The sequence below is a fragment of the Callithrix jacchus genome, chromosome 15 (genome assembly GCF_049354715.1).
Source record: "Callithrix jacchus isolate 240 chromosome 15, calJac240_pri, whole genome shotgun sequence".
In the NCBI taxonomy this organism is placed as follows: domain Eukaryota; kingdom Metazoa; phylum Chordata; class Mammalia; order Primates; family Cebidae; genus Callithrix; species Callithrix jacchus.
In genome coordinates, this window is record NC_133516.1 from 12,985,755 (window position 1) to 13,011,773 (window position 26,019).

Below are 26,019 nucleotides of genomic sequence, written 5' to 3' on the forward strand. Positions count from 1 at the left end.
GAAAAAAGATCATCAAACTATAGAATCAGCCAGAAGGGACCAGCGGCAGCCATCCTGCCATCAACCTGCTGGCAGATGTCCATTCAGAATCCATTTGTTCCACTCTAATAGAAACTAACTTGCTGCTTAACAAGGCAGTCCCATCCACTGCTGGGCACCTCCTGAGTGGTTACCTCCCAGATGCTTCTTAACAGCCTTCGTAAATAGAATGCAGATGCCAGAGCTGGACATTGTGCTCCTGAAGGTTACTTAGTGAAAGGAAAACAGCTGCCTTACTCTGAACACTGCATTTCTACTCCACCTAGAATAGAAGCACTGTCTAGGAGCACTGGACTAGGTTCTCGATGAGGTTATAGTCCACCAACAGCCCATCTCTTTCATTTAGATCAAGTAACTTGTGTGTTTGTTTTTAAATATCTGCTTCTTAAATTTCGCCTATTTGAAGGTCCCCTGGTTCAACTTGTATTGGCATCTTTCTGAATGCCCCACCTGTGCTATTTCTCCTAGCTTTGCTGGCACTTACATATTTGATAGAGCTAGGACCGGCATCCAGCCATCCTGACTCCCAGCTTACCTTCAGGGTCACAAAATACTTCACCGGTGAAACCACAGAGTAGAGTGGGCAAAGGTGGAGCTCTCAGTAGTAATTTGACATTGTCTCTTGTGAAAGCCTCATGACCAGGCTGGAAAATCATGGGCAGAATGAGAATATACACAGAGGGCTTTGAAACTGAATTATTCCTAACTAGCTGTGTTTTAACTGGGAGAAATCACCATTTTCCCAGGTCTCAATTTCCTCATCAGTGAGATGAGGTTATGGGTTGAAACCTCTAAGATCCCCTTTGAACACAAAGATTCTATAATTTTATGTCCTACAATACTAGATACTAGTCCTAGTATCCAGTGTGCTCAGAAAGCAAAGTGTGTGATTGATAAGACCCAAAGAATGCTAAGTCCATCCACTACACACACACACAGTCTTTAAACTCACTTTGAACACTCTGAGAAAACGCTTTGACCCAGGCATACATTTTAATAAATTTAATGTAGGTAAGAACTTCATTCATCTTCTGGACACGTTCATCTGTGGCGGCCACGCATTTTCTCCTGAAATACGCTGTGAGCCGTGATGCAAACATCTGAAAGGAAAAGCGATGCCATGCCAGATTAAAGCTCACTCAAACTCGAGAACTGCCTAATCTGCTTAAGGTCATTCTAAATAAAATGAGCATATAATCCTGTTTGCTAGGATGGGCCAAATGTTACACAGTTGCACTGCCTTTAATAATAGTGATCTACTGAATTGTAATAAAACATTACTGAATTCTGATCTCTTTGTAAGGCAAGGAAGACAATCATTTGCTCTCGATAGTGACCACAGATACTGAGTGCTCCAAAGGGGAGGCAGGAAGCCCACATCACTTCGCACCAATGCCATTGCAGCGACTCAAACACTCCTACATCTAAGTGGGAAAGGGCTCACCTGCTAGCCTTCTCATTCAGACCTGTTTTCATGCAAGTGACACCTTACCTCCTCTCAAGTCAAAATTCTGTCCCCATGGAGCAAGCACTGTCTAGCTCTAGATTTAACCTGCTTTGAGGAAATTTCCAATCAGATGTGAGACCTCAGCAATGCCTACTATAACCCAATGGAAGGAACTCATCTCTTAAGGAGAAGCTGCCAAGATTCAGCTAGGAGGCTTACTCACCATTGCTGGATAAAAGAGGATAAAAACGGCTGATCCCAGGAAGCCTGTTGGTCCCAGAATAATTACATTATAAATCATGCCTAAGATGGCAACCACAGGTCCTCCTGCCAGCAGGCTGCCAACGGCTGCTGCCTCAAACATCCTCTGCCCGTCGTTGGAGCAAATGTTGATGAGCTGTAAGATACAAAGAGTGGTGAGGGGACACGGGTCATTTGTCTCAGGAGGAAGATAAAGGACAAGGCAGGGCCCTAGAGGATCGAAGCTCAAGCTAGGAAGTTGCTCTCGGCTGTGAAGCAAATACCCCTCACTCACCTCACCCAGGGATTTCTCTTTAATGTTCTTTAACTTAAGGATCTTCTTAAATGCCATGGTTAGGATGGCCCCCCGCAAGCGGACACCAGTTCGGTAATTCAATGCCCAAGTCAGTGCAAGCGACCAAGACCGCACGATTTCTGTCAGAAGGAGGCCCAGGACTAACAACAAGCTGTACTGCAGGTTAGACTCTGTTGCCTGGGTATACTCCAAGAGGTGCTTCACCATGAAGGCCTACAGGGAGAAACACACACTGCTGTCAGCGTCTCCACGGCATTCGCACACAATGCCGTAGTTTTATGTTAAGTTAGAAAGAGTAGGCAGCTCTACTCAGGGACCAGCGAGCAAGCAAAGGAAAACTTTGGAGGACCCAATTATGACAAGCTGCCTGCAGTGGTAATTTACTCAGGGCATTCTGCAGGAGCTGGGTCTAATTGAAAACTTTCTTCCTTACAGGACACCATCAAAACCATTACTCTTTCTAATGTAACATAAACCTATCCATGAGCTGAAATTAACTCTAAACACATGGTCATTCAAAAGTATAGCTTTGACCTTATTCCAGTCTCTCCACACATGGATACATTTCTTTACATGAAATTAAGACCTTTTTTGGATTGTTTCAAACGTGCTTATTTGATAAAAAGGAACAGTGTACCTACAGTTGTACTGGGGAAGAGTGAGAAGGGCATTTGCAAAACATTCCTGAAAATAAACATCAGCAGTTTAATAGTACAGAAGAGAGCAAACAAAGCAGGCTATCAAAAATCCAGAGACCCTCCCATGGGCCCGCCCCACTCCCGACTCCCTCCCAAAAATGAAAACATGTTACCTCAGGTAGCATATGTCTAACACCACCTGCAGAGGGAAGGCAGCCAGCCCCCAAGAACCACCGAGTGCCACCTCCAGCTGAGGTCCTGCAACGCCGGAGCACACACTCACACAAGGCACATTCAGCAACAGTATTAAATAACCAGAAGTGGGAAGGAATGCACTTTTATTGAAAATCAAAAAATATAAAAGCACCATCTTCAAAGAGCATCTCACAAACACTGTACAGCAGGTGAAGCATTGCAGTAACATACATTGGAACATACAGAGTCGAGTTATACAGGACTAGCCATCTAACAGGTCATCTGGCCTCCGACGGCTGTTTAACGACACACAGTAGAAATAGAGAATAGAACCCATATCTGCTTCCAGAGTCCAAAGTAGTATACCAGGCTGACAGCACTGAATCAGTGAGGGCTCTTGAGGTTGCAATGATTCTGCAATGGAGTAGGTTCTCTAGGAAAAAAGACCTTGCTGCTAAGGAAAGAGAATTAAAAACAAAACGAAACGAAAAACTCCCCCAAAGAGGTACTCTGCTCAAAATGGCTGGTGCTGGCGGTGCACTGAGCTGTGAGGAATTACCTCTGCTCGGGACAGAATACAAAATCCTAGGCCTCAAGGAAAAACTGCTGGCATCCTTCCGAGTCTTTTCAAGTCCTTGCATCTAAAAATCAATCTTGACAAAAATGAAACAAAACAAACCACAACAAAAGAAAGCCAAACCAATCCCCCACCCTAAAGGAAGAAAAAATTAACGTGGAGCCCATCCACCCCTCTACCCAGGTTCCTTATAGCAAAGGTGACTGCAGCTGTAAGTCAGAGCTGAACAACAGGCAAAAAGGGAGGCCAGACACAACGGTCCGGAGGGAGCTACGCTGAATTCCAGAACCCAGACTCTCGCTGGATTAATTTCTTGTTTTTCCTGAGATTAAATTAATACCAGATGTCCACTAGGTCCTAGGAGATCCCCACCCATCAGATTTTTGCCAAGTCCCAGAAAATAACCTGATCAGATAGGAGACTTCAGATTCCAAGAACTACTGTATTCCATCTCTCCCCTCCCTCAGATTTTTAGGGTTATATCCATTGCTTGGGTCACCATGTACACAGCCGGGTTGCTGGTTTACCAGCAAGAAGATTGGCTTCTTTTCCAGTATGCAATCCAAAATGTGGAACTGAGTCATGGGGCCAAACCCCCTTTTCCTCACGTGAAGCAACTCAGTAAGATGCGGTGCAGTGAAGCCTGTTCCCACACACCTCGGCACTGATGGAGCAGTCTCCAAAGGAAGGCTGAAAGGACAGCAGGTGGTTGCCTTGGGCTCCTTCCTCCCCATACCTTTACAGTGCCATTTTTCAGCACTGGCTAATAGCATCAGCGCCTCCCAGAGGGGAGGAGCAGGGAAGGTAAGAGACATAGTGAATGTTTATACTATTCGAAACTTTCAAAGGGGGGAGAAAAAGGAAACAGCAGATTAAAGAAGTTCCAACACATTGGGTTTTTAAAAAGCAATGACATTTCAAACCATTTTTTAGGGGGTAATGAAAAAAAAAGGTTTTCACGAAAAATCCAACCAAAATTTTAGTCTTTAAAAAGTTACAAATTTATCATTTTAAATCTAAACAAACTGGAAGAAAACTTGAGACTGTTAGCATAGCTGTCTGGCTGTGGAAAGCATTCCCAGTGAATAAACATTACCTTACCTGAACTCTTGGCGAGAGATTCCGCCCAGCTTGACTCTCTCATTCTGACCGCAGAATACAGCCATCCTGAAAATTCTAAAGAACAGCTTCTGTCACTGGTACCACTACAGAGAGACTCCCCCCAAATCCAGATCCTGACAGCACCAAGCAAGCTGCAGGTGGAGAGAGGTTGGAAGGGTGGGAAACTTACCTCTCTAAGGGTTTTACACTGTTCTTTCCCCAAAAGGCCCTCGAGCAGAGTTAGCATTCACCAAGAGATAGCACTGCAGGAGGTGGCCTTCTCTTGCAGCTCTAAGGGGTGATGCTAATTCTTTATACACAGATCATAGGTCAGGCCTGGTCTTTTAGAACTGTCTTAATCCAAAAAGGCCCCAGGGCATATCTGTCAGTGTAGGAATGTGGTCACGTGTATTGGATCAGGACCATACTGTTAGAGACTGCGATACCCCATTAACACTATGGCCCCCGGCACCCTGTACATACAGCGCTAGTCCACTGGTCTCACCAAAATCTTGGATCGTCTTGGTGCATAAATGTCAGCATCAGCTGGCCAGCAGGTGAAAACGAACACAACAATCTGATTGTGTTTCATTTGTTCTGTGTATGGCTACCAAGGATCAGTGAAACCCGAGTGGGGACAAGAAATAGTAATGCTGTATCTGGGGAGGCCGTATGTGGGCGGTCTGTTCTCACACAGGCTTCTGTGAGAACAGATTAAGCCAGTTTGAAAGTCGTGCCGGATTAGAAAACTTGCAAAAATCTAAAATGGGTGTTCCTCAAAAGGATTTAAGTCCACAGACAGGAGGTTTACTCACTGCTAGTATTAAACCAGCCTGGTTTTTCAATTTCCAATTAAAAAGAAATGGATCAGAACTGGAGTTCCAAAAAGGAAGTCTGTATTGCTTACACTTTTAAAGCTATAAAAGAGACTATGGATGGGTCTATTGCTTTCTCAGTTCTAGGAGAGAATCCCATGAAATAACACTGGCCTTAAGGTGCTCTTCCTTGAAAGGGCAAAGGGAAGAAAAAGCACGCTGCTGCTTTCCTGTGAAAGGAGGGCTCTCAGCTTTCCCTGGCATCTACAACAGCTTCCTAGAGATTAGTATCCCAGTGTTCTGCACCATGAATGAGAGATTAAGGAATACACGGATGTTCAGGGGAGTGACTGTAACGCCACCAAGCAGAAGATGCATGGTAACTTTTTTTTTTTTCAAAAAAAAAAAAAAAGAAAAAAATCCGGACAATCCATGGAATGTTTTTTAGAGGGAGCCAATGAAGTTTTTGCATTGGCCAAATGGAATCAAGAAAGCCCACGATCGCTTTATTCAGAAAGCCTGCATATGGTGCTACCCAGATGAATGAATTCTATGAGATCGGAGCAGCCGCCAGCCCTGTAGTGAAACAATGACAGAAGCTCTTCTTGGGGGAAGCTGGCTCTATGAAAATGCTTGCCATTTTGGTAAATAACGTAATACAACACAACATAACATAACGTTTCAGTTACGTGGTCCTTCTTACTTAAAACTTTTAAATAAAGTATGTTAGTTGGTCAATTATTAATAATATAGAAACCCAACACCAGAAAAGTAGTGTTCTCTGCTTCAGAAAAGAGATAAAAACTTTAACAAGAGGCATCAAACATTAAAAAAAACAAAAACAAAAACAAAATTGCAAATTAGTTTTACCTAATCGCCATGCATCTTAGGCACATACTTACCAGAACCATGAACCTCCAGCTTACCCACACATGGAAAACGCACAGTACAAGCAGTACTACTGCTCCGATGCCTCAAGGCAAATGTGTAGAGAATAGATTTAATCAAGGTCTCAAGTGTAAGGCAGCACAGCAGGTATAAGAAACAGGTGCCCAGGAAACAGACTGAACGTCAAAGGCTCTCTTATCTACTCTGCATCAGTACAGACTGGGGGAAACCACGGCTGCCACCCCAACGCTTGCCACACAGTTACACTGTAAGCCAGACTTAAATAGACTCCAGGTCAGACTCTAAAAACCTCGACCGTCCTCTAGTTATCTCAGAGCTTATTTGCCACAGACCCGCCAAACGCGTGATAACTCTGCCTCTAGGCACTCGGTATGTCCCTGGCGCCTGGCTCACCAGTCCGGGCCACACAACATGCTCTCACCCACTCACAGCACTGCGAGACACATCTGCCTGCACCAACTGTCATTCCATGTCAACACACAACCGAGAAGCACAGTACTGCGCAGAACTGGAATCAGCTCCATTTCACCCCCGCCCAGCACATCCAACCAGTTACATGTCTCCTCTGGCAACACTGCCCTTTCATCCTTCCAGCTGTTGCCAAGCTACCATTCACTCCAAAATCCATCGACCCCTTTCAACAGACCTGAAGGCATCTCTAAGACTGCTACCTAGCCCAAAGCTGAGCACAACCCCTGCAACAGAATCAGAGTGTTAGAGCAGGCCGTGGCCGGGCCCCTGGAGACTGTCGGAAAGGATGGTTAGAACTTACTGGTCCACTGAAGCCAGCCAGCTGCGTGATCATCAGGCACACGATGGACAGGATGAGCCTGGTGCGGCAGAAGATCCACACAACCCTTCGCAGGGAAGCAGCGTCTGGCCCAACTTCATTCAGCTCTTCTTGCCACAGTCTCTCTAGTCTTAACAAGGGCACATGTCCTCGTTACACATCTCCCCGGGAGGAAAGGCACACCTACTCCCCGCCTGGCACCACATTTTGTCTCCAGGTTTTGCCAACACTCACACAAGTCTCTCCTTTACAATTATGTACATGGTCTTCACCTTCTGGGAAAAAATACCCTTCCTGGGGAACTGCACATTTACCCTGTATAGGGAGCCTCTCAGGATACAGAAAATGATGAGAGCAAAAGCCTTCCTTTCCACCCAGGAAAATTCTCCCTGAATGCAATTTATTTGTGAATAAGAACTTCCTTTCTCAGGGGCCCCCAACCCTTTCTGAAGGTTCCTGTGGTAAAATGTAAGTGTAAACTAGATTTTAATCATGACAATCAGCTACCACAAAAATGTATTCTGTCACAAGGCAGCAACATAATCTCCCTGCAGACTCAGGAAGAGAAGCGGGGCTGAGAGAGAGAGAGAAAGCCCGTGGTTAAAACAGGATCAAAGGTGAAATAGGAGATAAAGCAAAAGAGCAAAGAGAAAGTCATCCCCAGGCTGCCCTCCCTCCACCGGACAGCTCGCCTCTTTAGACACAGAGCTGTGGACTTCACACTCCTAGCTCAGGCCCTGCCCACCCAGCATGGGGGAGATGAGAGTGGACCAGAGGCGCCTACCTTCTGCAGTTCACGTCAGAAGACTCGTGCTTGGACAGAGACCACACATCTTCCATTGAGAGCTCCCCCTTCTTGTGGGCCACACGAGCCAGAGAAGAAAGCCACGAAAAAGTCATACAGGAGAAAAGCCCAGCATTGTCCACTGGGTGCTGGTGTCTAAGGAGAGCAAACCGAAATCACAAAGCTGTCAACACGTACAGAGAGGGCAGCCTGTATTCAAAAGACACTGTTTAGGCTGGGCGCAGTGGCTCACGCCTGTAATCCTAGCACTTTGAGAGGTTGAGGTGGGCGGATTACTTGAGGTCAAGAGTTCGAAACCAGCCTGGCCAACATGGTGAAACCCCGTCTCTACTAAAAATAAAAAATTAGCTGGGTGTGGTGGCAGGCGCCTGTAATCCCAGCTACTTGGGAGGCTGAGAGGTCGAGGTGGGCGGATTACTTGAGGTCAAGAGTTCGAAACCAGCCTGGCCAACATGATGAAACCCCGTCTCTGCTAAAAATACAAAAATTAGCTGGATGTGGTGGTGGGCGCCTGTAATCCCAGCTACCTGGGAGGCTGAGGCAGGAGAATGGCTTGAACCTGGGAGGCAGAGGTTGCAGTGAGCTGAGATCATACCACTGCATTCTAGCCTGGCTGACAGATCAAGACTCTGTCTCAAAATTTAAAAAAAGACACTGTTTAGTGAACAGAGCTCTTGACTAAAGACAGGTCTCCCCAGTCGATCTAATCTTGGCCTGAATGTTCAAAAATGCCTCCGACGCTTCCCTGCCATCACACAGCAGGGTGTCTTACTTGGAAGTAGTCCGGATGGGCTTCAGAGCACTCAAGCCGTGATGGTACTTTCCCTTGGGATGTTCCTCGTCCAGGATTCTGAGCTGAGAGTGCATGGAGACATCCAGAGAGAGGCCCTCGGCTCGGGCTGCTGTTTCCAAGGCATCTTGGCATTCCAACTGTTCCAGCAGACAGGGAGAAAGTCAAGAGCACAGTGAATATACAGGCGAGAGGCAAAGGGAACTGATGAAATGGCTCACACTGCAAACTGGCCTCATCTGAACCGAGAAATCCAAAGGCTCAGGAGGTTAAACACTAAGTTTGTATAATTTGAACCCACTGGGGAACATTAAGCTAGATATTTTAAAATTTTAAACTTTTTTTAAAAGCATCTTTAAGTTTTACAGAAAAACTGAACAGATAGTACAGAGGGTTCCCATATACCTCTGAACCTCCCCCGTCTGCCCCATCTGTTTTCCCTATTATTAACATCTTCCATTAGTGTAGTGCATTTGTTACGACTGATGAGCCAATATGAATTCATTATTAACTGAAGTCCATAGGTTATATTAGGGTCCACTCTTTGTTTTTGCTTTTTTTTTTTTAGAAAGAGGAGTCTCAGTCACCCAGGCTGGAGTGCAGTGGCATAATCTCAGCTCACTGCAACCTCCACCCTCCAGGTTCAAGCAATTCTCCTGCCTCAGCCTCCTGGGTAGCTGGGATTACAGGTGCCTGTCACCACACCCAGCTAATTTTTGTATTTTTAGTAGAGAAGGGTTTTCACCATGTTGGTCAGGCTGGTTTCGAACTCCTCACCTTGTGATCCGCCCACTTTGGCCTCCCAAAGTGCTGGGATTATAGGCGTGAGCCACTGTGCCCAGCCATTTTATTTTGCTTTTTTTTTTTTTTTTTTTGAGATGGGATCTTGCTCTGTTGCCCAGACAGGGGTGCAATAGTGTGATCTTGGATCACTGTAATCTCACCTTCCTGGGTTCAAGCAATTTTTATGCCTTGGCCTCCAAGTAGCTGGGGTTACAGGTGTCCCTCACCATGCCTGGCTAATTTTTTAATTTGTAGTAGAAATGAGGTTTCACCATGTTGGCCAGGCTGCTCTCAAAATCCTGAGCTCAAGTGATCCACCCTCCTCAGCCTCCCAAAGTGCTGGGATTACAGGCGTGAGCCACTGCACCTGGCTTAGGGGCCACTCTTTGTGTTGTACTTTCTAAAATTTACATTTTTATTACCAAATGTTTTAATTTCTGTTTTCCAATATGAATTGAGAGTCAATTATTTCACTACTAACTACAAATTTGATTGCCCATTTTCTATGACAAAAATTTCCATCAGCCCCAGTTAAACAGCCCTGCCAAGCAGGAAGAGCTTGGATGAATACATGCCTCCCCTGCCTCATCAGCAGCAGGGAGAACAGATCGTGAGTTCACATCCTGGCTGCACAGCTGAAGAGCTCCAGATTGCACTTCCTACAGCGTGCAGCAGAGGCACTCATGAGCTGAAACATAAAGTTAAGTGTACTTACTAATTAGAAAGTGTATAAATATTCACAAATTAGATTAACAAAAGTGCATCCAAGAGTGCGTTCTCAGTCTGACGGTAGCAGAAGAGGGTGGGTCAAGAATCTGAACACGCCTATCCCCATTTACTCTAAAAGTAATTCAAAAGTTTATACTTTTTTTTTTCTGCTATAGACGCAGAAGCTTCATTTTCCTCAATTTTCCCATTTTCCTTTTCTGTCTTAGCAGTGAAAGTCACATTATTACAAATATTTCCAGCAACTATTGTGAAATAGTAAAAAACAGATCTCAGCTGGGCATGGTGCTCACGCCACAATCCTGACACTCTGGGAGGCCACGGCAGGAGGATCAATTGAGCTCAGGCGTTTAAGACCGCCCTGAGCAACACAGCAACACACCATCTCTACAAAAAGTAAAAATATCAGCCAGGCATGGTGATGCATGCCTGTAGTGCCAGCTAATCAGGAGGTGGAGGCAGGAGGAGCACTTGAGCCCAGGAGTTGGAGGCTGCAGTGAGCCATGATCATGCCACTGCACTGCAGCCTGGGTGTCAGAGCAAGACTCTGTCTCTAAAAGAAGGAAAAAAGCAAGGGGAATAGATCTCCATATCAAGAAAAAGCTAAGTGGTTTAGCACCTAACACACCAAGCCTTGTACAAAACAGTCTATTTTTACATATCACCTCTTCTCCCACCAAAGAATAGAGGCAACTTAAACAGTAACAGAACTGAAAGGGTAGAATTTTGCATACAGGGTCAGCTGGATGCCTGGGCAGATCAAACACGATAGCTTTAGTTCACAGCATGGTTAAGTATCTTTGGGTAACTTCTTGGTATTAGGAAGGCACATAGCCCTGCAAAGCACACAGTCGACCAGTTTCAAGAGATAATAATACATGACAAGAGTCAACAACAAGAAACGCATTTGCTCTCATGTGAAGCCCTTATAAGGCAACACTTGATTTAGTGGTTAGGGACCATGGCGCTTAATAATGAAATGAGGACTGCTGAGATTCAAGTACATTACAAAGGTTTTTCTCACTTAGAAGCTGCATATAACCACATAGAGAAGGAAAAAAACTACTGGGTTGAGAAAGGAGAAAGATACACTAAAAATATAAGCATACCTACTCTGAGTGAGTAGAAACTGGGAATCCGTACAGAGTAGGTACAGAATGTTACAGGGACCAACCTTATTTGAATATCCAAAGCTTCAGAAGAAGACAAAAGATTTTTTAAATGCCACGTCAAATATATACTGGGTATCTGCTGAAATAGAATATATGCTGGGCCATAAAGCAAACCTCAACAAATCTCAAAAGACTGACATCATGTATACATGCACTCTGACCACTTTAGAATTCAATTAGAGCTCAGTAACAAAGATTTTTAAAATCTCCAAATGCTCAGAAGTTATGCAATATACTTCTAAGTAATGTAAGCAGAAGAAGACACCAAACAGGCCTGACAATTTGTACCTATATAATCTCAACTTCTCGGGAGGCTGAGGTGGGAGGATTGCTTGAGCTCAGGAGTTTGAGGCTGCAGTAAGCTATGATCTCATCACTACACTCCAGACTGGGCAACAGAACCAGACTCCCTTTAAATAAATAAATAAATAAAGACATTAAATGGAAACTGGAACATACTCTGCGCTCAACAGCACGAAACTGTACTACATCAACATCTCTGGGATGCAGCTGAAACAGCAGAGCAAAATTTTCATCTCTTTAAAAGCATGTGTTAGAAAAGAAAAAAAAAAGAGAAAAATCAATGCTTTAAGCTAGGGGTAGACAAACATTTTCTGTAAAAGGCCAGATGTAAATATTTTAAGTTTTGTGGGCTAAGAGGCAAAATCAAAGATATTAAGTAGGTACTCCTCTTACAAGAGAAAACAAATCTCCACAAAATGTTGACACAACTCAGATTATAATAATTGAGTACAATGTTTTGTAATACAGATCTTCTGATGAGAAGAAAGAAAGTCTTTTATGGGGGAATAACATTTCCTGTGTACATGATGTCAGACTTTTGAGATTTGCTGAGGTTTGCTTTATGGCCCAGCGTATATTCCATTTTGGCAGATACCCAATGTATATTTGAAATGCTGTCCTCCCATAACTATTTATAACTATTTTAACTGGGGTTTAAAATAGTTTTCCCTTTCATCAAATTGATTGCAAATCTTCATCTATGAATGCTGATTTGAAATAAGATTCTACAATTCTACTTCCTCAAATGTCTTCATGAAGGTACTGCTGGGCTGGGTGCAATGGCTCACACCTGTAATCCCAGCACTTTGGGAGACCAAGGCAGGCATACCACCTGAGGTCAGGAGTCTGAGACCAGCCTAGTCAACATGGTGAATTTCTGTCTCTACTAAAAATACAAAAATTAGCAGGGCGTGGTGGTACACACCTATAGTCCCAGATACTTGGAGGCTGAGGTGGGAGGATCTCTTGAACCAGGGAGGCAGAGATTGCAGTGAGCTAAGATCATGCCAGGTGGATGGATCACGAGGTCTAGAGATCGAGACCATCCTGGTCAACATGGAGAAACCCTGTCTCTACTAAAAATACAAAAAAAATTAGCTGGGCATGGTAGCACACGCCTGTAGTCCCAGCTACTCAGGAGGTTGAGGCAGGAGAATTGCTTGAACCCAGGAGGCGGAGGTTGTGGTGAGCCAATATCGCACCATTGCACTGGGTGACAAGAGTGAAACTCCATCTCAAAAAAAATAAAAATAAAAAATAAGATCATGCCACTGCACTCCAGCCTGGGCAACAGAGCAAGACCCTGTCTCAAAAAAAAAAAAAAAAAAAAGATAGGAACTGCCAAATACTGAGCTAAATCCATTAATATAATTCATGAATTAAAGGCTTTTAATTGAGCCTTTTATCTCTTGGAAGACAGTATAGAATTCTATTAGATTCTTCTCTTGGCATTTACCTTTATCAGGTCATTACACTGCAGATTAATCATTTCCAATTGAAAGTTATGCAGAGGCTACTCAATGTTACAGCTAAATGGATTATTTTTATGTGGCAAAATATATATAACATAAAATTTGCCATTTTAGTCATTTTTAAGTGTATATAGAATTCAGAGGCATTAATTATATTCACAATACTATACAACCATTGCTACTATTTCCAAAATACATGGATCTTTGGAAATATGGAAATTTCCTGAACTGAAACAAATTGCTTCTCAGAGGACAAAAAATTAAAAAAAGAAATATGGCAATTTCCTTCATACGTCATTGAGGTCTAAAAAACACTGCTGGAACTGTAATTACGGTTTGAAAAATATATCCACTACAAACATGTATTAGAATGGAAATTTCTTTCTTTTTTTCAAGATGGAGTCTCACTCTCTCCTCCCCCCACCCCCAGGCTGGAGTACAGTGGCATAATCTTGGCTCACTGCAACCTCCTCCTCCTGGGTTTGAGCAATTCTCTTGTCTCAGCCTCCCAAGTAGCTGGGATTACAGGTGTTCGCCACCATGACCAGCTAACTTTTGTATTTTTAGTAGAGACACCATTTTGGCGAGGCTGGTCTCAAACTCCTGACCTCAAGTGGAGATCTCATTTCTTGTTTAACTTTTGACAGTAGGAGAAGTATATAAAGGACCTTGACATTATTTATGATTCAAATATTAGGTTGTCATTGGAATTACTTGACCGCAGTACAATTTTACATTCCCACTTGCAATGCATGAGACATCTAGTTTCCCCACATCCTCACCAGTACTTGGTATTGGCATTATGTTTTATTCTAGCCATTCTAATAGGTCTGGCATGGTATCTTATTGTGGTTTTACTTTGCACTACCCTAATAGTGAATGAACAATGTTTGCTATCTATCTGTACTTATATGTCACCCCTACATTCTTTTTGCTGAAGTGTGTGTTCAAGTCTTTTGCCCATTTTCCGCATGTGTTTGTGTTTTTTTTCTTTGACAAGATCTTGCTCTGTTGCCCAGGTTGGAGAACAGTGGCATAATCACAGCTCATTGCAGCCTTGAACTCCCAGGCTCAAGCAATCCTCAGACCTCCCAAGTAGCTGGGACGACAGGTGAATGCCAACATACCCAGCTAATTATTTTTATTTTGTAGGGACAGGGGTCTCACTATGTTGCCTCAGCTGGTCTTGAACTGCTGGGCTCAAGCAATCCTCCCTCCTTGGTCTCCCAAAATGCTGAAATTACAACTTATTTTCTAAGTGAATTTTTTTTTTTTTTTAGATGGGGTTCAGTATGAGGGCCAGGCTGGTCTTGAACTCCTGACCTCAGGTAATCCACCCACCTCAGCCTCCCAAAGTGCTAGGATTACAGGCATGAGCCACCATGCCAGGCCTATTTTTTTTTTTTTTTTTTTAAGACTAGTCAAGTGCAGCAATGAGAAGTGGGGAAAGAGTAGAACAAGGAGTCTGATCTGTAACTGACTGTGAACAATCAATTGAGACAGTGAATTTTTTGTGTGTGTTGAGTTTAGCAAGCTCCTTAGATATTCTGAAGTTGTTGTCATATGATTTGCAAATGTTTTTTCCCATTTATGGCCATGTTCCATCTTCTTAGTTAGAGCCACTCACACAGCAAAAGTTTCTACTTTTGAAGTCTAATTTACCAATTTTTTTTCTTTCACAGTTATGCTTTTAGTGTCATGCTGAGGAACTCTTCTTCTAACCCTAGGTCATGAAGATTTTCTCCTATGTGTTCTCTTAAAAGTTTTATAGTTTTACATTTAAATCTATGGTTCATTTTGAGTTAATTTTTGTATACAGTATAAGGTTTAGGCAAAAGTTCATTTTTTGCCTATAGATGTCCAATTGTTCCAACATCATGTGTTGAAAAGATGATCATTTCTCTAGTAAGGTGCTCTGTACTTATGTCAAAAAGTTGGCCATAGCTGTATGCGTCTATTTCTAGACTCTGCTGCATTGATCTCTTTGTCTGTCCCTCCACCAATACTACTGACTTGGTTACTGTAGCTATAAACTAAGTCTTAAAATAGGATGGTGTGATGCCTTCAACTTATCCTTCCTTTTCAAAATGGTTTTAGCTATTCTAGTTCTTTTGCTTTTCTAGGTGAACCAAGTTCAAGAGTTAGAAGGGTTTTATAAACATCTTTTGATATCTGAGAAGCACTGGAAGAAAACTTGGCATGCAATCCTTCAGATGTTTACATGAGCAGGGCATGTTAGTAGCAACAGGAATCCAGAATCTTCACATCTTTCATTCATTCTTTCAACAAATAACTTACCAAGTGCCTCTTATGTGTAAGACTATTTCAGATGGTGAGAACCCAAAAAATGCCAATTCCTATGTGTATAACACAGTCATTTCATTTTCTTCACCTCTAAAGTGCTTTAGTGACAGTTTTCACTAAAACCTATTCATAGAAAAGTAAATAGGGCCAGGCACGGTGGCTCACACCTGTAATTCCAGCACTTTGAGAGGCCAAGGTGGGCAGATCACCTGAGGTCGGGAGTTGGAGACCAGCCTGACCAGAGTGGAGAAACCCCATCTCTACTAAAAATACAAATTTGCTGGGTGTGGTGGCACATGCCTGTAATCCCAACTACTCGGGAGGCTAAGGCAGGAGAATCACTTGAACCCAGGAGGTGAAGGTTGCAGTGAGCTGAGATTGCACCATTGCACTCCAGCCTGGGCAACAAGAGTGAAACTCCATCTCAAAACAAACAAACAAACAAAAAACAAAGTAAATGGACTTAATACATTTTTTTCAAATCCTCTCATTGCATGGTTTTTGTTTCTTTTACTATACATAACGATGTAATGTTTCACCACCTCCTAGGTAGTAAGTTACTTTTTATATTGGAAAATACCAAATTCAAATTCTTTGAAAAAGATTCAAATGAAAGCTGCCAGGCAAGCCTTCGTTCCCCAGGTTTCTCATGAGTACTGCAGTGGCAGTATTGACGCTCTGCAGTACTGATGGCAGAGACTCAGGGCTCTTGTGCTGCCTTTGACTTTAGAACAAGGCACTCGGTGCAATTTTATCCTGACAAACCCCCATAAAAGTGGATGAAATAGCACTAATCCTCAGAATTCGCATGTAACAAAGCATGGAGTAGAAGCTCTCACAGTAAGAGTGTGGAGAAGCCTATATTGCTGATCAAAAAGAATCCAACCTTGCTACTCTAAGCAACAGCTTCCAAGTCACATCCTGTCCCTGCTATTCTTTCCTAAACGTTTTCCCAAATCGTCAATCTTTTTGTCATATCTTTACACATTGCCCAAGTCAGGAAAATGAAACATCTGACGGAAATACAGGATATGATACAGGATCTTCTACTTTGAAGGGAACACTGTCCCATTCCGTATCTGCCAGCTCCTTAGAGATAGGTCTTTCAAAACAATAAGCAACAGATATTCAGCTGTTGGCAATCACTCTCACACATGTTATCATAAAAAAAACAAGAAGGGTGAAGGGGAGAAAGGAAGCAAAACACACTGCCATGTGTGTACCTACGCAACTGTCTTGCATGTTCTGCTCATGTACCCCAAAACCTAAAATGCAATAAAAAAATAAAATAAAATAAAAATTAAAAAAAAAAAAAACAAGAAAATAATGATCTTATCCCAACAAAACTATTTTTTCTTATGGCCTTAAACTATGAACATCTCCACAGGTGGAATTTTCCCACAGCTGGAAGCCATAGTAAATACAGTGATTTCAAACATGAATCTTAGAAGACAGATACAGATTTAAGTTTCAGTTTACTCTTTTTTTTTGAGACGAAGTTTTGCTCGTTACCCAGGCTGGAGTACAAATGGTGCAATCTCGGCTCACCACAACCTCCACCTCCTGGGTTCAGGCAATTCTCCTGCCTCAGCCTCCTGAGTAGCTGGCATTACAGGCATGTGCCACCAGGCCCAGCTAATTTTTTGTATTTTTAATAGAGACAGGGTTTCACCATGTTGACCAGGATGATCTCGATCTCTTGACCTCCTGATCCACCCGCTTCAGCCTCCCAAAGTGCTGGCATTACAGGTGTGAGCCACAGCGCCCGGCCCCAGTTTACTCTTTTTTAGGATGGTGCATACACCTACCACATAGGGATGAGAGGAATTAATGGAACAATGAAAAGTGCTTAGCAAAATACTGGGTATATAATAAACATTTAATACCATGTCAGCTGTATTATCCCAATTTGCCTAGCCAATAAATCTTAGGGTCTGTCTCAATTATTTCTTCTTTCCTTTAGTTTTCCCTGACTCTTTCCAGGTTGGGGAAATCATTTCCTTCCTCCTGTGTCTTCCCTGCACCTATACCACCACAGCAGGATGCTTCTGGTAAGAGCTCCTGGAGGGCAAGCTGTCTTCCTCTTGTTTATATCCCCGGCCTCTGGCATGGCACAGAGTTTGGCATTTAGTATTCAAATGTCACCTAAAATACTTTCAAAATATCTTCTTGGCTGGGCAGTGGCTCACACCTGTAATCCCAGCACTTTGGGAGGCCAAGGCGAGCAGATCACCTGAGACCGGAAGTTCAAGACCAACCTGACCAACATGGAGAAACCCGTCTCCACTAAAAATACAAAATCAGCCGGGCATGATGGCACATGCCTGTCTTTATAAAAAATACAAAAAAGTGTACACCACTAGTCCCAGCTGCTCAGAGAGCTGAGGTGGGAGGATCGCTTGAGCCGGAGCTGTTGGGCAGCAGTGAGCCAAGATCATGCCACTGTACTCCAGCCTGGGTGACAGAGTGAGAACCTGCCTCTAAATAAATAAATAAATGAAGTATGTAAGCAACCAAGTAACTAACATAATAATATATTTCAAGTAGTGGACTTTTACTGAAAAAGTAAAATACAGCATTTTTTTCATCTATTCATTCAGCTAGTCCTTGTTGAGGGCCTATTATGTGCCAGGCACTGCTCTAGATAAACACAAACCCAATGAGAGAACACACAGACCCAATGTCACCAATCAAGAAATACGAATTAAAGATACAACCATATATGCTTAAAAAAGATAAAATCCAATATGAAAAGGGGGGAAATACAGACAAACATCCACTATCTGAACATCAAACCAATTTTGAATATGCCGCTGGCAGGGATTCAAGAGCGCAAACTGGTAATGTGTAATACTACATACTATGAGTCTCCATAATTTTTCTGCATAAAGGAAAATCTTCCAAAGGAAAAAAACCATTAAACCCAATAGTCTATAGGGTTCCAAATGCCTAATACAAAATCACTGGCTAAACTACAGTAGCTTAACACTCTGGCTCAGCACTGTCCCAAAGAAATATGCTACAAGCTGCAAATGGAAGCCAAATAATGCAATTCAAATTTTTCTAGTAGCAACATTTAAAAAGCAAGAAGTAGGCAGGGTGTGGTGGCTCATGCCTGTAATCACACTTTGGGAAGCTGAGGTGGGAGGATGGCTTGAGGCCAGGAGCTGGAGACTAGCCTGTGTAACACTGCAAGACCCCATCACTACGAAAACTACAAATTAGCCAGGCATGGTGGTATGAGATTGTAGTGCTAGCTACTCAGGAGGCCGAGGCAGGAGGATCACATGAGCCCAGGTGTTTGACACTGCAGTGAGCCCCGATCATGCCACTGCACTACAGCTTGGGTGACAGAGTGAGACTCTGACTCTAAAAATAAAAAGAAGTAAATTAATTTAAATAACATATTTCACTTAACCCAATAAAAAGTATGATCTTTTTTAACATATAATCAATGTGAAAAATTATTAGGTATTTTACAAGTGAGGTATTTCTTTTTTTGTACTAAGTCTTTGAAATCAGGTGTGTATTTTATGCTTACAGCACAACTCAGTTCAGACCGGCCATAGGTCAAATGCTCAACAGCCACAATAGACTGTATCGGACAGTACAGACCAGCAGTTCACAGGTAAGGGTGCTTTTGCTTGCCCAGAGGACATTTGGCAACATCTGGAGACGTTTTTGGTTGTCCCCACTGGAGGGGTGCCACTAGCTCTGGTGGGCAAAGGCCAGGGATGCTGCTGAACACCCAACAATGCCCAGGCTAGCCCCCCCCCAACAAAGAATTATGTGGTCCAAGACGTCAACAGTGCTAAGGTAACCCTAGATAGCTAAACAGCTACCACAGTCAGTATTGATACAGGCTGACCTAGGGGAATGTATTTTATGAGGCCATTTGCTTTTTGTTATGATGTTTTCAATCCCTTTTACAAGTAACTTTTTAAAGCTTCCCCTGAGACAAAATGAGGGGACCCATTTCTCTTATTTCTCTTAAGGAGCATGATACACTGAAAGGCTGTGAGTAGCCAGATGGCCCGGCCACACACATAGACATCCACAACAGCTGCTTTGTCTCAAAGGGAAAAATAGTGGTGGATCCAGGAGCTGAGAAAAATAGTAAACGAGGAAGTATGACTGCCATTTATATCTTCCCCATGACTATGTGGCTAGGAGACTCAGCATTTTTCCCCAAGGTAATTCCAACCAGGCAGGAGTTGGATCCCAGGGAAGCTAAAAGGGGACAATGAAATTCAGATTCTGCTGGGGGTTGGGGCACATGCCTGTAATCGCAACACTTTGGGAGGCCAGCGCGGGTGGATCACCTGAGGTTGGGAGTTCAAGACCCAGCCTGGCCCATATGCTGAGATCTCCAGCTCCACTAAAAATGAAAAATTAGCCAGGCATGGTGGTGCATGTGTAGTCCCAGCTACTCAGGAGGCTGAGGCAGGAGAACTGCTTGAACCAGGGAGGCAGAGGATCCAGTGATCCAAGATTACGCCACTGCACCCCAGCCTGGGCAATAAAACCAGACTGTCTCAAAAAAAAAAAAAAAAAAAGAAAAAAAGAGAGAGAGAGAGAGAGAAAAACAAAACAAAAAGAAATTCAGATTCTGTGAAGGTTTAAACAAAGGTCAGGGAAACACATATTCATATATACCTCTGGTATGAAAACGGTAACATTTGGTCCATAAGTAGATAGAACTGCTCTCGCAAGAGACGCTTCTGCGGGCCCTAACACCATCCTCAGGCCTCGGGTCATCAGCACCCCATCACGCCCATGGCCACCACTTCTCCAGCTGTCCCATCTCAGCTTAACAGGCCGCCAGAGCGAATGCCTGCTGACAAGGCAACCAAGGGCTTTTCCACTAAACAGAGGCCCCTGGGACAGCTACCGGGGGCCAGAAATCATTCCCTGTTTGAACAATCCAATCCCTTCCTGATGGCAGGACCACAGCAGGGTAGCCTTCCTAATAAGCCTCAGACTGAGGACTCAACAGACTGCGTCAACTGGTAACCAGAGGCGTCTCGGTTTCCAAGGGGATTAAAGGCTGCACTGCTCCTGTCTGGCACACCCCCTCAAAGAAAGCGGTATCTGGGGCACAGCCGGAATCAACAGGCCTCAGATCCCACAACACAGTCTTCCTCTCCTCTCCTCATTCACAAGACCTTAAGACAAACAAGAGAATCTTTTTAATAAAAGCATCTCCACAGATGTCCCAGGCCCACGCAGACTTTATGACAAATCTAGGAAGACAAACTTTTAAAGGGAGCTGTTGTGCCACCAGATACAGTTCTCAAGGGACTCAGAATATTAGAAATTAAATTTTAAAAGGTCAAAAACTGATGTCCTCCCAAGACTGGCTGACTTCAGGCTTTCCCACCCTCCCTAATCTCCAACAAGTTAAAGAAACCTACCAAGCACGTTCCTCTCCCAGTTCCCACCACATCCTTACTCCCCAGTGGCTAACATGACCCTGACCATCTGAAGCTTTTCCCTTAAGAACTTCCAGATAGCAGCCACTTCAGTCAAGAGGGTCAGCAAAATTCTAGAACCCAACCTACATGGGGAAGAAGCAGACCACAAAAGAAAGAGCTATTATTCCAAGTCAGGGAAGCCGCTAAACTCAGTCTGGCTCTGCAGCTATGCTACACAGAGAAAAGAATTAACTTGTGCATCAGCTCACATATCTGAGGCTGTGCTGCTACTCTCAAGCCAATGATCAGCTAACAATACAATTCACAAACATATCTCCACCACCATGGTAGAACGGGTATTTGTCTGCAGCTCATAATCTAGCATTACTCATAATCAGCAGGAATTTGAGGGCTTTCAGTTGTTTCATAAGCTAAATTCCAAGGAACTTATTCAAAGTTCCTATTATGTTGGGGTCTAAGATTAACTTTGTTAATATCATGGTAGGTTTCAAAGGATTAAACTGAAAATGAGTCACGGGGGTAAAAGGGGATATATGGGAAATACTTGGAGCCCATTGGGTGAGGGGACAGAATAGACTTTATTCCATTAGATCTAGACCAGAGATTCCCAGCACTGCCTACCTACTAGAATCACTAGAAGAGTTTTAAAACAATACCAATCACTGGGTTCTACCCCAGAAACTAATTTAATTGGTCTTGGATAGATAGGACCCAATATCGATATTTGTTGAATATTAACATGTAGCCTGACCTGAAAACCACTGATTTAGAGAGTGAAACTTGTGCATATTGGTCTTTTGCATTTGACCGAATCCTTCAACAAGATTTTCAGGCTTTAGCTAAAAAAAAAAAAAAAAAAAAAGCCAGGTGTGGTGGCTCACGCCTGTAATCCTGGAAGGCTGAGGTGGGCAGATCACAAGGTCAGGAGTTCAAGATCAGCCTGGCCAACATGGTGAAAACCTGTCTCTGCTAAAAATACAAAAATCAGCCAGGTCTGGTGGCGGGCATCTGTAATCTCAGCTACTTGGGAGGCTGAGGCAGGAGAATCACTTGAATCCAGGAAGCGGAGGTTGCAGCAAGCTGAAATTACACCACTGCACTCCAGCCTGGGCAGCAGAGTAAGACTCTCAAAAAAAAAAAAAAAGCCACAATATAATTTGTAAGTAAAACTTCCTCCAGTGCCTAACACAATGTGTGTTAAATGCTTAGTACAAGGCTCTAGGGGTTCCATCATGTGACCACTGCACTGCAGGGCAGGCCAGAACAGCTGACCATGTGAGAACAAACACAAAGGCTAGGGGCTGAACACTCTGGCTATTTACCCACTGAAAACTAAGGGACTGGTCAATATCATAACTGTATAATACCAGCCAAAAGTAAACAGAAGGTTGTCAAGTACATAGGATTCTGAAAAAAGCCAAACAACTATAACCATTTATTGTAACCCATTCTGTAGAGTTTTTCTCTACAGGCGTGAGCGTGGCTATTTCTACCACACAAATATGGACTTGATAATAACACATCAATCCTCTTTATCGAGGAAAACACACCCTGAAGTCTAAGGTCAGGCACAGCTGTCACAGCTGTCATGGCATCTCCTGGCTGGTTCCATGCTCTTCTGGGTAGGCCAGCACACCGGGCCAGAGACAGGCGGCAGAACTACCATACTTCAAAGAGGAGCCACGGGCTGTGTTCTGAGTCACTGGATTCCAGAAAGAACGTCCCTGGGAAGCACACCCAGCCCCAGCACGTCTGCCAAGTGTCTCTTTTGGGCCTCACCTACAGAGAGCTAAGGTTAAATGGGGACTGGGCAGGATGGCCTTTGAGGGTCCATCATCTTTTAAAGCACGCACGTCAGTCTTGCTTTCTGCCTCCATGAGCAGGCTTTGGTGAATGGAAGTTTTCATCTGACATCTAATAACTAAGTTGATTCTTCGAACAGCTAATTCAGAAGATAATCTTAAATAGTTAAAACATATATAACATCTAATTATCTAAATAGGCTAACTCCTTAAAAGGGAGGCAGGAAGGGAAAGGATAAATTTAATTCTGCTCATTAGTGGACTTCAGTGCACCAAATTAACTTCACATTAGTCCATAAGTTTAATAATGACAGGTTTAACCACTGCAACGCCTTCAGGAGGCCTTGTTTCTTGCATTGACCTTTGTATCTTTGACTAACAGAGAGGGAAAAATGGTAAGACGTTAAAGAAAACATTAACAGAAGCCTACCTAACAGTGGAAACAAGATTTCATTGAAAGATTTTTTATTAACCATTTGTAACTTTCAAGTTATCTTAACAAAATAAAGATTTAGGTACTTTTTTTAAAAAAAGGGAAGCTAATTCCAACACTTTTCTTCCCCTCTGACAGAACGCTCCTTTAACTCATGCCAACAAGCTATATTTATTTCCCTTAAGCAGCATTTCCTAGGAAAGCAGGCAGTCTTGCAGCAGACGGCATAAGAGAGAGCTCATGATCCCGGCAGCAGCTCAACCTCAAGAGCCCCAGCGAGCTGTCGATGCAGTCAGCAAGCTTGAGAGCCACCTGCGCTCTGCACCAATCGCAGCACTGTTGTTATCTCAGCCCCAGAGCTCCGGGCTGCTATTGGAGACCAACACCTGGCACCAGGCCAGATACGGTGTCACACCCAGCAGTGCCTAAGAAACTACTCAGCCTCATAAAGCTTTATGGATGCCTACAGGGAGAGAGAGGGGGGAAAAAAAGGCAGGTATTCTTACTCATCTTAACCCTGTCCAGAAAATCTGCTGAGTCACTATCTGTCAAGAGAAAAATAATGTAGAGCTCCAAAATGCTAATCTCCTTCTTCCTGCTCTCCTCCCTAAAAGCAAGCAGACTCACAGGTAATACTCTTGACTCGGAAAACACAAGGGCATAGACAAAATCACACATCCTTAGTCTGTAAAGCAAAGCTTTCAGGGCAAATTCTAAAAGTACAATGTACTAGACAAAACGATTTTATAAAAACAATGGTTGTCTCTGGGCAGAGGAATTAAGGGTGGTTACTTTTTTTTCTATAATTTTACACACTTTGTACATTTTCCATGATGAGCCCATATTTATTTCATAACAATACATCTTCAAGTCATTTCTGGTAAGAGATCAAACCACATATGTGATACCTAAGATATAACTTGAGCTCTCCAGAATATTTCAAATCACTAACTATAAAAACTCCAACCAAGGTTGAAGGGTCAGCCTAACACAGAACTAAAGAAATATTAAGTCAGAGCCCTGGATTTTATGAATACTTACTTGTTTTGTTACCTTTCCTAGAGAAGAATATTCTAACTTGGTAGGAAGAAAATTCCACCAATGGCACACTTTTGAGAGAAGAGGAAAAATACTGCAGTAATTAATAATGGCACATGAACTTTAGTTAACTTCTTTTTTTTTTTTTTTTTTTTGAGACATAGCCTTCCCTCTGTCACCCAGGCTGGAGTGCAGTGGCGCAATCTCAGCTCACTCCAACCTCCACCTCCCAGGTTCAAGCCATTTTCCTGCCTCAGCCTCCTGAATAGCTGGGACTACAGGCGCATGCCACCACGCCCGGCTAATTTTTTGTATTTTTAGTAGAGACGGGGTTTCACCATGTTAGTCTCGATCTCCTGACCTTATGATCCGCCCTCCTTGGCCTCCCAAAGTGCTGGGATTACAGGAGTGAGCCACTTCGCCTGGCCTGACTTCTTATTTTTCCATTCTTCCTCCTTTCCCAGATTGGACATGCTAATGAAAAACAAGGCACCCTTAGCTTTGCCTGAGAGCACTAAGAAACAAACCACCCCCACAATAAAAAAAGCTCATAAAAGCATCTGAAAACTTTGTCTTCCTTTTGCTTACATATTAGTTTAAAGCAATTAAAATCCAAACTCCTTGGCTTATTATTCAAGAACACACATAGCCAGGAGCAGTGGCTCATGCCTGTAATCCTAGCACTTTGAGAGGCTGAGACAGGCAGATCATCTGAGGTGAGCAGTTCGAGACCAGCCTGGCAAACATAATGAAACCTCGTCTCTAACTAAAAATACAAAAAAAAATAGATGGGTGGGGTTGCATGCACCTGTAATCCCAGCTACTCGGGAGGCTGAGAGAGGAGATTGGCTTGAACCCAGGAGGCAGAGGTTGCAGTGGGCTGAGATGTGCCACTGCCCTCTAGCCTGGGCTACAAAGTAAGACTCCATCTCAAAAAAAAAAAAAAACAAGCAACATACGTAATGTGAAACTCACTGACGTATTGCGCTATAGCTAAGACATCACGCATTTTATGCTCAATACCAACAGAGACTAGGTATCCCTAACCCACAACTCTTTCTTTTGCCTGGCAAGTTCTTCATTTTTCCAAATTCTACCCATTGCTCAATTCTCCAGTCAAATGATACCTCCTCCTAAAGCATTAGAGAGAAGCACTTTCTCCTTTTACTAATTGCCACAGCACCTAAACAGTAATCTATGTAGAGTACATGTCTGTGAGTTTAAGCTTCTACTGGAGGACAGGCAGGCCCAGCACCAATTTATCTTTATCTGTGCCAGACCACTTAGTTCAGGGCTGTGCATGCATCTTGAAGAATGCTCAAATATTTGCTGAATTAAAAAATTAATAAACACTGACTGCATCTTAAAAAAACAAATCAGGGCTTGTGGAGTCATATGATCTACATGTGCATATATAAATAGAATTAAAAAAAGGAACCGTGCCTGAATAATCATCCCTCAGGCATATGAACAGTGTTCAAGAGTAGCCTAGGTATAAACCTTCATGTTAGCTGAAATAACGCCAGCCTAATGCCAGCCAAAGTTAGTACGCAGGCTCAAAGAACTAACAGCAACAGAAGCCACCGCTATATTAACACCTCGGGATTAAAGGATGCCTGCTAAGCCTCAAATTGTGTGTGGCCACAAGCATTAACAGTATAGTCCCGAAGAAAGTGGGCAGGTGTGGAATGCTTTATCTCAACCCTAATTATCTCTAAGCATATGTGAGAAATCACAAGCATTTGAAGACGTGACTGTCATTGTGATTTTTCCAAATCATACTCCAAAAGAAAGATTTGGTCACAATCCTAAAAAATGGGCAAAACACGTAACCTGCATCATCATTACACCCTCAAGACGAAAATCACTGGCCTGCTTCAAGTCAGAAC

General features: G+C 43.2%; 1 protein-coding gene across 9 annotated transcripts in view; it reads right to left on the reverse strand.

Moving 5' to 3' along the window:
• Nucleotides 1-26,019, reverse strand: part of ABCC5 (ATP binding cassette subfamily C member 5) — a 90,396-nt gene that overhangs the window by 55,569 nt on the left and 8,808 nt on the right. For 4 of the 9 annotated variants that reach the window (XM_035274612.2, XM_078350339.1, XM_035274613.2 and 1 more), the window contains exons 3-8: nt 8,645-8,802; nt 7,852-8,007; nt 7,050-7,197; nt 2,022-2,255; nt 1,710-1,883; nt 992-1,139 (exon numbers count right to left, since the gene is read on the reverse strand). In XM_035274612.2, the coding sequence (XP_035130503.1) occupies nt 992-1,139; nt 1,710-1,883; nt 2,022-2,255; nt 7,050-7,197; nt 7,852-8,007; nt 8,645-8,802 (1,018 nt within the window). Of the gene's footprint in view, nt 1-574; nt 684-991; nt 1,140-1,709; nt 1,884-2,021; nt 2,256-2,679; nt 4,143-4,553; nt 4,629-7,049; nt 7,198-7,851; nt 8,008-8,644; nt 8,803-26,019 lie in introns of those variants that run through there. The other 5 variants (XM_035274617.3, XM_078350340.1, XM_078350341.1 and 2 more) reach the window with 3 other exon arrangements.